The sequence below is a fragment of the Apus apus genome, chromosome 4, assembly GCF_020740795.1.
Source record: "Apus apus isolate bApuApu2 chromosome 4, bApuApu2.pri.cur, whole genome shotgun sequence".
NCBI lineage: Eukaryota > Metazoa > Chordata > Aves > Apodiformes > Apodidae > Apus > Apus apus.
The window spans coordinates 9,822,624-9,836,131 of NC_067285.1; the positions used below are offsets into that span (position 1 = coordinate 9,822,624).

A 13,508-nucleotide genomic window follows, 5' to 3' on the forward strand; every position below is an offset into this window, starting at 1 on the left:
CTTTTCTAGTGACTTCTTGCCGCCGTTTATGAGCCGTTGTTACTCAGGTACAGAGCTAACACCTGGACCCTGGTGTATCTAACACCAGCTATGTCTTCAAAGAAGTGTAAAGCTCATTAGCTAGTTTTCCAGCCTCTGACGTGCTTAATTTGCATCCACACTCTGCAGCTATCAAGCACTAAGCCTGTCCAGTCAGCAAGAAATCCTATTTCTAGCAGTGTTTTACCTACTGCAGCATGTGTTGTACTGTACTTCACCCAACCAATCAATAATGACAATGCTAAGAAGCCAGAAAGAAATGTCAGTTAATTAATTCTGAGGACCTTCTAACTATTGCTGCATAAAAAAGCGTCCTTTTCTTCCATCCTTGACATGTCAGGTTAGGTTTTGTCTTGTTCAAAGGCTTCACAGACCAAGCTAGGACCTTGCAAGACCAGGTGTTGGGGGGGAGTTTGGTACCATGCTGAGATTGACAAGAATGGGGGATGCTGAGGGGAAATTTGGCATTGAAAAATGCTGAGTTTGTATATCCCTGTTTTCCTTATAGAAACAAGTACTGTCAGCATCACAACTCTTTAAAAGGAAGCATCAGTAGAATGCATAACCCCTGGGTTTTCACTGGTTTAAAATGCCTGCAGAAACTTGGGAGAGGCAAACTTGCTTTGAGATTCTCCAGTATTTGAGACAGAAAGCTCACAGAAAGTTTTATTTATCTGGTAAAATGATGCACAAGGTTTTTTGTGACTTTCATTTTTCCTCTGTAAAATAAACATCTTTACTAAAGAATTCCAGTCCAAACAAGAGTGGGAAAAGTTAAGAAACAGAGTTGGGCTGTGTTTTATAATAAAACAGCACAAAATCCAATTGCAAAGAGTAGGTGGAAGATGATATCTGCAAGAGAACACAGACTAAATGTGAGTACTTCACTGTCAGCTGCCTTTCATGTTCCTTTCCCAGCCCCATCAATGCAACTGCATGTCCTTAATGTGGCTCTGTCACCATACCAAGTTTTAATAAGCAGGCTTTGAAAGGGCTTTTTCAAACCCTCTCCAAAGAGAAAAGCTTTCAGACATCTCAGTTAACACAGTGAGACACCCTTGTTCCTTTTTGGGAAGAGGGTGTGAAAAGAAGGTAAAAGAATGTTCAGTATTGGAAGTTACTGGTATGACTTCATTGTGCAGAGTAAGGGATGTGCCAAAAGGAGGAAAAAAAAAAGTGTATAATGTTGAGAAATACAACTTGATTTTTAACTGTTTCCCTTTCTATCCAATTTACAAGGTTTTTCTTTGAGCTATGGGTTTTATGCTGACAGAGTCACTCAAAATCCATATTTAAGATTGATATTTTAATTTTCATACTTTGCTATTTACCTGGGAGTGTGTAAAATCTGGATAAACCTTTGCCTGTATAAAATAAGAGAAAAAGATAACATTGGGATGGAGTGTGTAAAATAGGACAAAGTGCACCAGCGTGCTTGCTAAAAGCAAGAGCAGGTAATATTTGCCACATTTTGAAATTCTGGAAATTTCCTGTTGGCTTTACTGTCTGAAGTTAAAAAAGGATCCTCAGTTCTTTTATCTCCTAAAATTGATGGGGTTTTACTGGTCCAACACACTGTCAACCAGCACCCTCAGGTCCTTTTCTGCCAGAGAGCTTTCCAGCCACTCCTCCCCAAGCCTGTAGTCTTGCCTGGGGTTGCTGTGACCAAAGTGCAGGACCTGGCACTTGGCCTTACTGAATCTCATACAATTGGCCTTGGCCCATTGATCCAGTCTGCCCAGGTCCCTCTTCAGAGCCTTCCTACCCTCAGGCAGATCAACACTCCCACCCAATTTGGTGTTGTCTGCAAACTTACTGAGGGTGCACTCAATCCCCTCAAACAGATCATTGATAAGGATATTGGACAGGACTGACCCCCAAGCTGAGCCCTGAGGGACACCACTGGTGACCGGTTGCCAACTAGATTTGACCCCATTTACCACAACTCTCTGGCCTCGGCCATCCAGCCAGTTTTTTTACCCAGTGCAGAGGACACTTGTCTATGCTATTATTCGCCAGCTTCTCCAGGAGAATGCTAGTGTGCCCAGGTGGCCAAGAATGCCAATAGTATAATGACCTGCATCAGGAATAGCATGGCCAGCAGGAGTAGGGAAGTGATTGTGCCCCTGTACTTGGCACTGGTGAGGCTGCACCTCAAGTACTGTGTTCAGTTCTGGGCTCCTCAATGTACAAAGGACATTTTGGTGCTGGAGCATGTCCAGAGGAGAGCTACCAAGCTGGTGAAGGGTCTGGAGAACAAGTCATATGAGGAGTGGCTGAGGGAACTGGGATTGTTTAGTCTGAAGCAGAGACTGAGGGGAAAGCTCATCACCCTCTACAAATACCTGAAAGGAGGTTGTAGTGAGGTGGGTGTTGGCCTCTTCTCTCAAGAAAATAATGACAGGACAGGAGGAAATGGCCTGAAGCTGCAGCAGAGAAGATTCAGATTGGATATTAGGAAGAATTTCTTTACTGAAAGAGTGGTCAGGCACTGGAACAGCCTGCCCAGGGAGGTGGTTAATTCACCATCCTTGGAAGTATTTAAGAAACGTGTAGATGTGGCACTTCAGGACATGGATTAGTGGCTGAGGTTGTGGGGCTTTTTGTGGGTATTTTCTAGTGGGGGCTGTGCGGTGTGTTTGGTGGTTTGTTGTTGGTTTTTTTTGTGTTGATGGTTGGACTTGGTGATCTTGGAGGTCCTTTCCAACCATGATGATTCTGTGAAGTGTAATAATGCGGCTCTGCATGTATTCGTAATTGTAAATTGGCTTTCAGGTTGGTGTGGCTGTAATTGATGAACCAGGCTAAAGGGCTTTAGTGAAAACATGATTTAGGTATTCCTTGTTCCAAGGACCTGTTCCAAAAGACGTGTTGGCTCCACAGAATTAAAACAGCTCAGGGAGAAATTCCTGATGCCTCTGGGGGTAGGGCAGCACGTAGAGGAAACAGACCTTGCTTTATAACAGGAAAACCCGATTGCAGTTTAATTTGTGTATCAGGAGGGAGAAGCATGACAGGTTAACCTACCAGAGTTATGACTATGTTGAAGTACTAATGTATGTTGTAAAGAAAAGCTTTCCAGCTGCTCCTAAGCCTGACCTCTCTCCTGCTCTTGTGCAATCTATCAGAGCTTGTCTGGGCTGTTGCTGAGGTCAAAAGCAGGTGAGCAGAGTTTACATTGCTAACTTGCATGTAAGTGGTTTGGCCACTTACTGTTAATGCCAAATGGGATCTATTGCTCACTTTGTAAATCAGGAGAGTTTCACTGTGCTTGAAGGGGACCAACTTCTGTTTGAGAGTCCTGCTGCCATGGGGAAAGGGCTCTGACAGAGGTCTTCTGCTCCTCTACTTGCTCCTGTGCTATGAACCACTGGTGGCTCCCAACTTCACTGCTTCCCAAAGGGAGCAACACCCCAGACACCCCCTCACTTACTGCGCACAGAGATCTCCGCCACTAAAACACCTCCAGTTTGTTCCATGTGAGGTTTTCGTTTGTCACATGTCTAAGGGATAGGAAAGAAAGCCACATAAAATGAAAAATTAAAAATAATTTAAAAATCCAAACTAAATTCCCATGTTTCCAACCAGGGAAATGACATGTATGTCAATATTTCTTCATATTTCCTAGGGATTTTTTTTTCTGTAATTTTTGGCTGGGTTTTTTTTGGTGCAGAAGAGATTTAAGGAGAGTCTTTACAGTGCATTTTCTGAGGGTTTTGGTGTGCCACAGCCCTTTTTGTGGCTGTCAGTTAAGTGCTCTTTTCAGCTGTGAGATGGCAGGAGCCCAGATGGGTCTCTGCTTACTTAATCCCAGGTCCTCCTGGGCTGCCCTTTCCACCATGCCTGAAACAAAACTGCTGTCAAGAAGGAAGGCAGGAACTAAGCTACATCCATTTAACCCATGACTTCTGCAAAGACTTCTGTTGTTGTTTATTGCTAATTATAATTGTTGCCCATTGGGTAGAAACAGGAAGCACAAAATCCCTTCCATGTAGTTCATCTCATGTCTAGCATTAATGATGCCTGTCACAGCTGACAAGGTCTGTGTTGGAGGCAGTGCTCTAAAGATTAAAGGTCCTTGTCTGTCCCCTCACCTTAGCAGATCCCCAGCTGTGAGCATTTTTTTTGCAAACCCAGTGTGTGGTATTTCTGGTTTTGAGTTGGTTGTAAGCATAGATGGAACCACAGCTTGGTTCAAGCTTAATTTCAGCAGACCACCAGCTGCATTTTTTGGTTGGAAGTGGACTCAGGGGATGTTAGCCTGATCAAGTAATTATCCTATGCTGGAGGCAAGGAGAGAATTCCCCCTGTACCTGAAAAGATAGAGATGTTTGGCAGTACTGCCAGAAAGGCATATATGGAGTAGTGTTTTTGTGTTTTCTTTTAACCCTGGTCAGTAGCTGGACAAAAAGTTGAAGAAATCTTTAAAAACAAAAACCAAAATCTAATCCCAGAGATTTTTTTTTTGCCTTTCAATCTTAGAATTTCAAACAATGCAGTTTTATCAAACGTGCAGGTTTTGCACAAATCAGTGTCCCCTGCTTAGCACTGAGGTTGGATAATAAACTGCTGTCTTAATTTGGCTCCTGGTCTGAGAAAGTGTTTAGAAAGAAAAGTTGGTTTCATCAGGAGTGAGTCTTTCTCTTCTCCAGCAAGAAATACTCATTGCTGGAATGACAGTATGTTGGCCAAGAGTATTTTGGGCTTTCAGGTTAAATAAAGTTCTGCTTCATTAGATAGCAATGGCACATTCATTGCATGAGAAAAAGAATAGTGAAGCTCTGACTTAGTGAAGGAGGAAGAGAGAAGTTTTTAAAGACCCTTTAGTAACCCTCATCCTTCCATCACTTGGTGCAAGCAGTGCTCACCCTCTGTGCTAAATAACATGCCTGCAGAGCACCTCCACTGCAGTCACAGGAACCTACCCTTTGACCTCAGTCCCTGCTCCAGTGACATTTTATGTATTTTATGGAGAACAGGATGGCTGCAAGAGCACTCACTACAACAGCAGAGAGGACTTTCCCTGGGACAGGGATCTGGGAGGTTTCGTTTGACTAGCAATGAGCTTTGAGCCAGGCTGTCCTGCTGCCCCCACGGTGTCCCTGAGCACTGAGATATTTGGTAAAATGGAAAAAGCTCTACTCTCTCCCTTTTTTTCCAGGTTTGTGTTTAACCATTTGTCAGACAGGACTGTAGTCTGGGATATTGACAAGAACTCAGTTTTTAAAGCGCTATGTTATTTCTCAATGCATTTAAACAAGTTGCCCAATGTTGCCTGCAGTGCCTGTGGGATGATGGAGGTCAGAGTGCAGGGCTGGCCACTCAGGTTCCTGCATGGTGGTGGCTCTATCTACTGAAAGCTTTGGCACTGGTTCTGCACCCGACATGCCCCCAGGAAGGTCTTGACATCCTCTGTCTAAATTTATCCCTGTAGGTTTCTCTGGGAAGGAGGCCTTACCACCGGGCATGAGAACTTCTCGCTGTCACAGACATGTGTCTCGCAGTGCAGCCAGACCTTGGACAGCTTGGGGATGTTACGGAAGCGGAAAGCGTTGAACTGGAACGTCGCCCGGCTCGTTTTCCCATTCTCATGCACAAGGATGGAGTTGTCCGTGGCACACCTGCAATGTGCATGGAGAAGTAGTGTCAGAGCCTACATGGCTTCAGTGAAACATCTCCAGAGATCCAGTCTCATGGATAGATAGATGCATTTGCCTTGCTGCAGACCATGCTCCCTCATCCCCCAGCTCCAGCTTTCTGTCATCCTCGGCACTGGACAGAGGTGATCCCCCTTGTCCCACCAGCACCTACCCCTTGGTGATCAGAGGCCAGTGGATCTGATAGAAATACTCTGAGGAAGGAGTTGCCCAGCAGTTGTTAAGAACAACTTTGAACCTGGGGAGACACAAACTCCAGATTAGCAAGGAAAGTCCTGATTGCCAATTTATTAATTATTACTCCTTCTTTTGCCTACCTGTCACTTAACCCCTTTGCTTCCACTCCAGCAAATATGTCAGAACCAATTTCTGATGTTTCAACAATGAAAGGGGCTTCTTTTATACTGGAAAACTTGGCATTCTTTGAAAGACAAAGAGAAAGACATCATACATTACTGGTAACACGCAAAGCAAAGGCATGAGATTAACCTGGTATAGTGCTTCTTTTCCCAGACTCTAGTGCTTTGCACTGTTTTAGGGTACTAGCTTGCTTTTTTTCACAATAGGTTTCAGTGTTGAAGGTCTGACTTTATTGAGCCTCCAGCTCCTCATGCTGTATCACAGTCCTTTGCTGTTAATGGTTAAAGGCTATAGGGCAGGTGAGGCTGAAGTGTTTCCACTGGGAAATGGGCACATGAAGCACCTGGAAAGCAGGGCCCACTGGAGGCAGAGGGCTGTGTCAGCATCAGAGATTAATAGCCAGGCAAAATAAATATTGCATTTCCATTTTGCCAGAAAAAAAACAAACCACACTTCATTGAAATTAACCTTTTTTCCCCATTGAAAATACAGACAAAATGAAAAAGGAGTGGTCTATTAGCTTCCTGAGCTTGTTCTGCAGTTGTGCTCAGTGGGAAAATGTATAATTATAGTTCATCCACTCCCTCCTTGACTCCTGGAAGCCCAAGGCCATCAGACCAAAAGAGTCATTTGGCCAAAAAAAAAAAAAAAAAGACCAGAGATGCATTGCTCACTGTCATTTGATTTAGCAGCCATTCTGCCAGGAGCTGAGAGGAGCAGTGTGGTACGTCCTTGAGCCTTGCCAGTATATACTACCGGCTTGCCATGTATCAGTAAAAAAACTTTCATGTGGCATCCCAAGGCTGACAAAATGTTTAGTGATCAATTGGTGCCCAAAAATGTAGGGTGTGGGAGCAAAGATTTCCATCCATTCACTTTATGCTGCATACTCCCTCTATCAGGCCTATCAGTTTAACAGAGTATGTTGTGAGTTGTGTTTTTTCTAGGTGCTAAAAGAGAGAAGCAGCTTTGGTGCTTTTGACTGTGTTTTGGTGAAAATAAGACTCCAGGATCAGGAGATGGCTGGTCCAGCAGCATAGCAGAGCTGTGGGGAGGAGAAGAATATTTCAAAAGATTGGTCTGATAGCCAGGGACCTAAAGATCTCTGGGAAAAATGAAATACCTGTCAGGTAAGAGTACCAGGGAGCAAAAGAAATACGCAGAGTTTTCTGCAGAGTATCTGTAGAGGCCTTGTGTAGCAGCATTGCCTGCAGGTACATGCTGCTCTTTGAGTGGGACTACATAGTTGTTTGTTGTGTTTTTTGTTTCTTTGTTTTTGGTTTGTTTGTTTGGGTTTTTTTATAAAACCTATCAGCATGTTAGAAATATACCTCTCAGCAGAAAAATCTGCCTGATTTGGAGGGATCAAAAGAACAGTTGGCATGTGTTTGCTCTGTTCAGTTTAAGTATGTCCCTGTTAATCAGCAGAAACAAGGATCCTGCAAACCCCACTGTAATTATTTGTTCCAGGCTAGTGATGTGCTTCATGACACATACAAGTTAGAAGCAGCAGCCTTTTTTTCCCTAGCTCTTAGGCTGAAGCCTGTAGAAGGTGAACATGAAAAGCTGGGTGACAAAGACCACTTACAGAGTAGAAGTTGAGGGACAATTGACTTTCAAATGAGCCGGAGCTTCCATTCTTCACATGAACGGTGGCCACCCTGGGGACATAACCAAGTCTCTGTATGAGTGAGATGTGGTGCTGAAAATGGGATGAAGTGCACTTGCAGAAGAGGACATACCTTTGGTCAAAGGCAGCCTGGTTCACCAGGTAGTTGGCATTGTACGAGCAGGTGAAGGAGTAATTGACAGGCTGGCTCTTCACAATTACTGAGGTGTCATTGGAGACGATGGAGTTGTAGAAGTGATAAACAGGGTTCTTGAACTGTGCATGGTGAGACAGAGAAATGTAGGCAGGAGTGAATCCTTGAGCATCAGGAACAACTCATTTAATTGAAATGTGAAAACTGAATCTGGTTACAAAGCACCATCCCCAAGGAAATGTGGCTTTGTAGCTCTTTATATGCTGTGCTGCCTATAAAGATGGTCTGTGTAACACAGCTGCAGATGGGCAAATAACATACAGACTAATATCACTAAACCTGCAGGTGTTTTGCCTGTAGATGCAAAACGCTACTATTTGATTCTACTTTCTCCCTGGTACTAGAATTTGCCTCCTCCTTCCATCCATACTTAAACCCTACTCCAATCTGAAGCAAACAGGCTCTCTCAAGTGAGCCCAGCCTAATTCTGAGTTCAGCTCAGAAATGTTGACCTTGACGGTCTTACCTCTGACTGTGTCCCACAGTATGATTTGTTTTTAGGTGACAGGTCCGGGATTGTGAATTGGTAATACCCCGAATCGTGGATCCCATTGTAGCAAATGCCTCCAAGTGCCAGCTGATTAACTTCCCATCCGTAAGGACACTCCGGAATTTTGGTAATGATGGTTTTAGGGTAGCAGTAGACCAGAATTACATCTAAAAGGAAAACAGTACACCTAGAGTCATACTCAGGGGTATTTTGCTTTCAAGAGGCAGGTGTGCATATCTACTTTCCATTGGGATTAAACTTCTGTGAGCAGGGGTGTGCTTTGAAAGGTCCCTTAATGTGAGCAGCTTTTGCTACACAGAACTGACCTTTGGGTTGTAAAATTCTATTTAATTCTTCTTCGGAAGAGTTTGGCCTTTGCCTTCCAATCAATGCAGAACTTAATGTAAATTTGTATATCTTTCTGGAATAGCTGATTAAGGAGCAGAGACACTGCTAAGAAACCTGAAGTGAAAAATTGCTGCACTGAAATCCCTCAGGTGATGCTGCAGAGCTGGCTTCTGTAACAAACACCACTGTCTCTGTACAAATAATATTGTTGAAGTTGTCTGTTAGGCTTCAGTAGATGTGGACCTTTTTGTAGCAGTCTTAGATCTAGGCCATGATACATATTCTGTCCTTTGTCTCCTTGCACTGGAATTGCAGTGTCAATGTAAACTGAATCATTAGAATTTTCAAGTTAAAAGCTAAAATCTAAAAATGAAACAAAAAGCCTATCCCTGTTACCAAAGATGGGCAGAAACAGTGCAATATGTTTCCAAATAGTGATTGCTAATACAATCACGGATGTTAAACACCATAACTTGCAGACTGATTGTCTCATGATAGCAGAACTGGACATTTTTCAAAGAGAATCAGGTAGTGTGAATTTGAGTGTCTGGGAATTTAAAGGGCAAATACTGACTAAAAATTAATGACCTGAACATTGAGAAAGTTCCAATTACCACTGCCAGAAAAAAACCCACTTTACCTGGAATTATTCAATAATTTCTTTTAAAGTCCTTGATACTCTTATTTTTACAGTAAGAGCCTCATTTTGCATGTCTGCAGAGGGTTGGGCAATACTCAGGGAAAATAAAATATGGACCTTAACAACTCACTCCTTTCTGGTCAACAAACATACAGACTGATTCTTGTGTTAATAGTCAGATTTGTAACTCTGGTGACTTTACACCTATGAAAATTCCTGCAGTTCAAAGAAACTGCTTGTGCAAATGCAGGTACTGAAGTAAATGGCTATAAGGCCAAATATTTATATGGACCATGAAATTACTGGCAGTAGACTGACACCAGTCACGCACATACAAAGCAAACAGTCCATATTGAGGCACATTCCAATGCATTTCTAAAGCACATTTCTTAATTGTAGTGAATTCTACGTCAGAGGTTTGTCTGGCACCAGATCATTTGAGTTTCTAGGCAGAAATCAGTGTACATTTAGGGCTTTAGCTTCAATGATTTTTGTTTTTTGTTTTGGTTTTTTTTTTCTAGCTCAATATAGCAGGCTGGTTCAGGAGTTCAGCCCCACACATTCACCACTAGTCATCAGATTGCAGTCAGTGGGTCTAATGCCCAGCTTGGGCAGTAAAGATCTGCTGTATTTAGCCTGTGCTATTGCAGGTAATTTCCAGTTGTTGTTTTCTTTGCTATTGTTGTTTCAGTTCTGCTTGTGCTTAACTTTATTGCACTATAGCTACTGCACAGTTAAAATTAAGCCTAATTCTTTATGTGGCTAAGACTTCAGTGGTGTTGGCTTCACCGTGCTAGCTGAAAGCTGATCAATAAAAGAAATTGAAGGATTAGCTATCCAGAATGCACAATTTAACTTTTTGAAGAGAAACCATTCTACTTTTAAACAGAAAATAAACCCCTTGTCATCTTAAGTACAAGAGAAGAACATAGGAGTCTTAAATTATTTTACCTGCTTTATTTGGATTGCAAGGCCCTGCATGAGCTTGCGCCAAGATGACAAGCAGATATATAGTAAGAGTCACCATTTCTTGCAAAGATCTGAGGACATAGGAATAAAAGCAGAAATTCTCTTGAAAAGAGGAAATAAAAAAATGCATTGGCTGCAGACCCAAAAGTGTTAAACATGTTTTCTTGCAGAAAAAAAACAAATAACATTCCTGATATTGTCGCCCAACTTTATTGTACCTACAGGATAAATATTTCCAAGACCATTGTTTGTCACTTCTGTGACAATTTTACTATTTCATTTTAGTGGTAGCTTTGAATTATTTTAGGTTTTCTTTGTTCTTGTAAAGAGTGTAAGGCAAAAGTGTTAGTATTACCAAATGAGATGGAAACAACGGGATCTGAGAAGAAGAGGGAATAGAAATCACTAGAAAAAAATATGATCCAATAACATATATATTGTGCTTATAAATTTAATGCTGAAACTATTCTCTCTGGTGAAGGATATCTGGGCATATATAATCTTAAATTCATGTAGCTCAGTTTCGTAAATTATGCATTTTTCCCTTTTATTGCTAAATGCTGAATTTACAGAGCATACATGGCAGTAATTTACCTTTCCGCTTCAGGCCTCAAAGCTGCAAACTCTTTCCCACAGGGAGACGCAGGTACAGCCTGTGGGATTGGGACTGGAGTTCTTATATTATCCCTTTGTAGACACTTTTCAGTGTCTGCCCTCGCATGCACATCACTGAGCAGAAGGTCAGAAATAACAAATTTAGGTAAGGAAAAAAATCTTCCTGATTAAGTATTTGCAATAAAAACATCCAATTTCAACATTTTCACTCACTCTATTTAAAGCTATACAGTTACAAAAGGCTGCTACAGTACATTTCAGTGACAATTTCTTCTAATTCTAATCCTATGCATTCTACAAGAAGTTAAGTATTATACCTACGAGACAGGAAGGGACTGAGTATTTCAGATTTTAATTCCAGTCTTATTCCAATAGCTGTGCTGTCAGCTCTTCCCAAGATGTCCTCTTTCAAATGAACCCAGCTGGTGTTTATCTTCGCTTTATATAAGCAATCTTGTAAATGGAGCCCATCTCTGGTTTAATCTCAACCCGCCAGCATTGTCCAGTGTGGGAAGGAAAAAAAAAAAGAGTTGTAGAAAAGCAGTTCGTTTCCTCTAGATGGGACTGTTGCTGCTATTTGAAATTTTAAAGTCTTTCTATGGTGGCTTTTTACAGCTCTTGAAAATAATAGAACAGAAACCTCTTGAAGGTGTGTAACTGACAAAACATTTTAGTTATCCAAGTAAATTAGGGAAATGTAGAATTTCTGCAGAGCTGAAACAACAGCTGCCTTCTAGGAATTCTGTGAAAATATATGTATAGAAATTTGATGCCTGTCTTGAATGGCTTCTTGACAATGTCAAGTGGACAAAAGTAATTTCCACATATGACATACCAACTTTGGGGTTGGTTTATGTACTTATTTTTTGTCAGAGTTCATAGGCATGTAATCTGAGTTTAGGTAGGCTCTTCCATAAAGCTAAGTGTCATGCTATAGAATTATAATACATAATACTGTGCTTGTATTTAACTGTTCAATATACATTGAGTATTACACTATAGAATGTGTACGATTGACCACTGCACAGAAAACTGAAGCAAATTTGTTCTTCATGTGACCATCAGTCATGTGGTCATCTTGGTCAGCTGGTGAAATTTTCTGGTGATCCATTACATTCTGTTTCTGCTAGCTTTTAGTGGATAGACCCAAGAAAAGGACTTGACTGCGGCTATTTGACATGCCTGCATGAAAAATGTGGACCATGAACAGCCTTACTGTGTAAGCTGGCCTGACCTCAACTTTGAGCACGTGTGTATCCACCCAGATCTGGGTGCTGTTGAGTTACATACGCTCTGATCTCTGATCTGAGTCATAAAACACAGGCTCTCACTGACCTTGCTTGTGGGACCCAATCCTGAAGGGCTCCTCAGAGATGATTTTGGTGTCTCCTTCTGTGGTTGTTGCTATGGACAGAGCCTCATTCTGCCCCACCCATGGCAGCAAGGTTTTGGTGCAGATCTGCCCTCTCTCAAGCAACGTTTGGCATATGAGGTTACGCAGTAGTAAAGCTGTTCCAGTTGTCATGAGTCTGAGGGAGTGGGATGGAAGGGCACAGTGGCCCTGACCTTACTGTGAAATGCTGGACAACAGGGCTTTAGCTCTCCTGTGGTTGGTCCTGTGGGTGAGATGTATGGGCACATCTTCAGGAGAGCATTCACTGCTCTAAATCCAGACTACAAGGAGTGTCTCAAGCCAGATGGCTCTAGTGAAGCATGGCTGTGGCTACACCATGCACTGTAAGGGCTGCTGGCTCTTGCCCATTGGTGACGGTCTGTAGATGAATCTACAATTATATTAAAATATTTATATGTAATTAGGATGACTTCTGCTTCTTACAAACTGTTCCAAAGCCCTAAAAAAATGTTAAAAAGCCTATGAAGTTCTGTGTTTAGTTTCAAATAATAAACCTCAAGCTAGACCTGAGGCTTAGTAAGGATTGCAGTGCAGACCACATAATTTTAATTAGGCTGCTCCCACTGTTCTTCTGAGCCAAATCCTGGGCACTATCGCATACTTATTTAAATGAGATTACTTAAAGATGTACACATGGATAAAATCCTTTGGCCGGGGTTGCTTGTTATTTTAATTGAATTAAAGAATAATCCACTGAACAAGATCTAAAGCTCATAAATTATTTTATGTGACCTAACTAGGGATTATCCTCATCAGAAATCCTGAAATAAGAAAGATTTAACTCCAAGTGTCTGTTATGTAGCCTGACCCCACGCCCTTCTATGGGCACAGAAGCCCAAATTTTATTTCCTAAGCCTGGTTCTGAATATACACTGTCTAAAAATTCACTTATTTTTGTCTTTCTGTATGTGCAACTGTGTGCTTGGTCTGGAACCAGAACCCAGGCTTCAGGTGAGACATTATGACCCTCCCCGTTATTAAGCATATATAGCCCATAAACAAGGGGCAGCTTGCAGGAGTCAGTTTGTGAGTTTGGGCACAAGAAAGGCCTCACAACCTTGTGCAAACCAATTCTTCAAGCTCAAGGTATTCAGCCCAGTTCAGCCTAGGAGTTAGACATGGTCTCTCAGGTCTGCCCACACAGGGCTTATTT

General features: G+C 42.0%; 1 protein-coding gene across 8 annotated transcripts in view; it reads right to left on the bottom strand.

The window, feature by feature from the left end:
• Window positions 1-13,508, bottom strand: part of TECTB (tectorin beta) — a 34,906-nt gene that overhangs the window by 13,951 nt on the left and 7,447 nt on the right. Inside the window, exons 3-14 of one of the 8 annotated variants that reach the window (XM_051619444.1) lie at window positions 11,263-11,424; window positions 10,309-10,397; window positions 8,346-8,536; window positions 7,799-7,941; window positions 7,645-7,717; window positions 6,014-6,117; window positions 5,851-5,934; window positions 5,498-5,660; window positions 3,473-3,542; window positions 2,385-2,465; window positions 1,371-1,403; window positions 677-891 (exon numbers count right to left, since the gene is read on the bottom strand). In XM_051619444.1, the coding sequence (XP_051475404.1) occupies window positions 839-891; window positions 1,371-1,403; window positions 2,385-2,465; window positions 3,473-3,542; window positions 5,498-5,660; window positions 5,851-5,934; window positions 6,014-6,117; window positions 7,645-7,717; window positions 7,799-7,941; window positions 8,346-8,536; window positions 10,309-10,384 (1,071 nt within the window). In that variant the 5' untranslated portion in view covers window positions 10,385-10,397; window positions 11,263-11,424 and the 3' untranslated portion in view covers window positions 677-838. Of the gene's footprint in view, window positions 1-676; window positions 892-1,370; window positions 1,404-2,384; window positions 2,466-3,472; window positions 3,543-5,497; window positions 5,661-5,850; window positions 5,935-6,013; window positions 6,118-7,644; window positions 7,718-7,798; window positions 7,942-8,345; window positions 8,537-10,308; window positions 10,398-11,258; window positions 13,090-13,508 lie in introns of those variants that run through there. The other 7 variants (XM_051619443.1, XM_051619446.1, XM_051619448.1 and 4 more) reach the window with 7 other exon arrangements.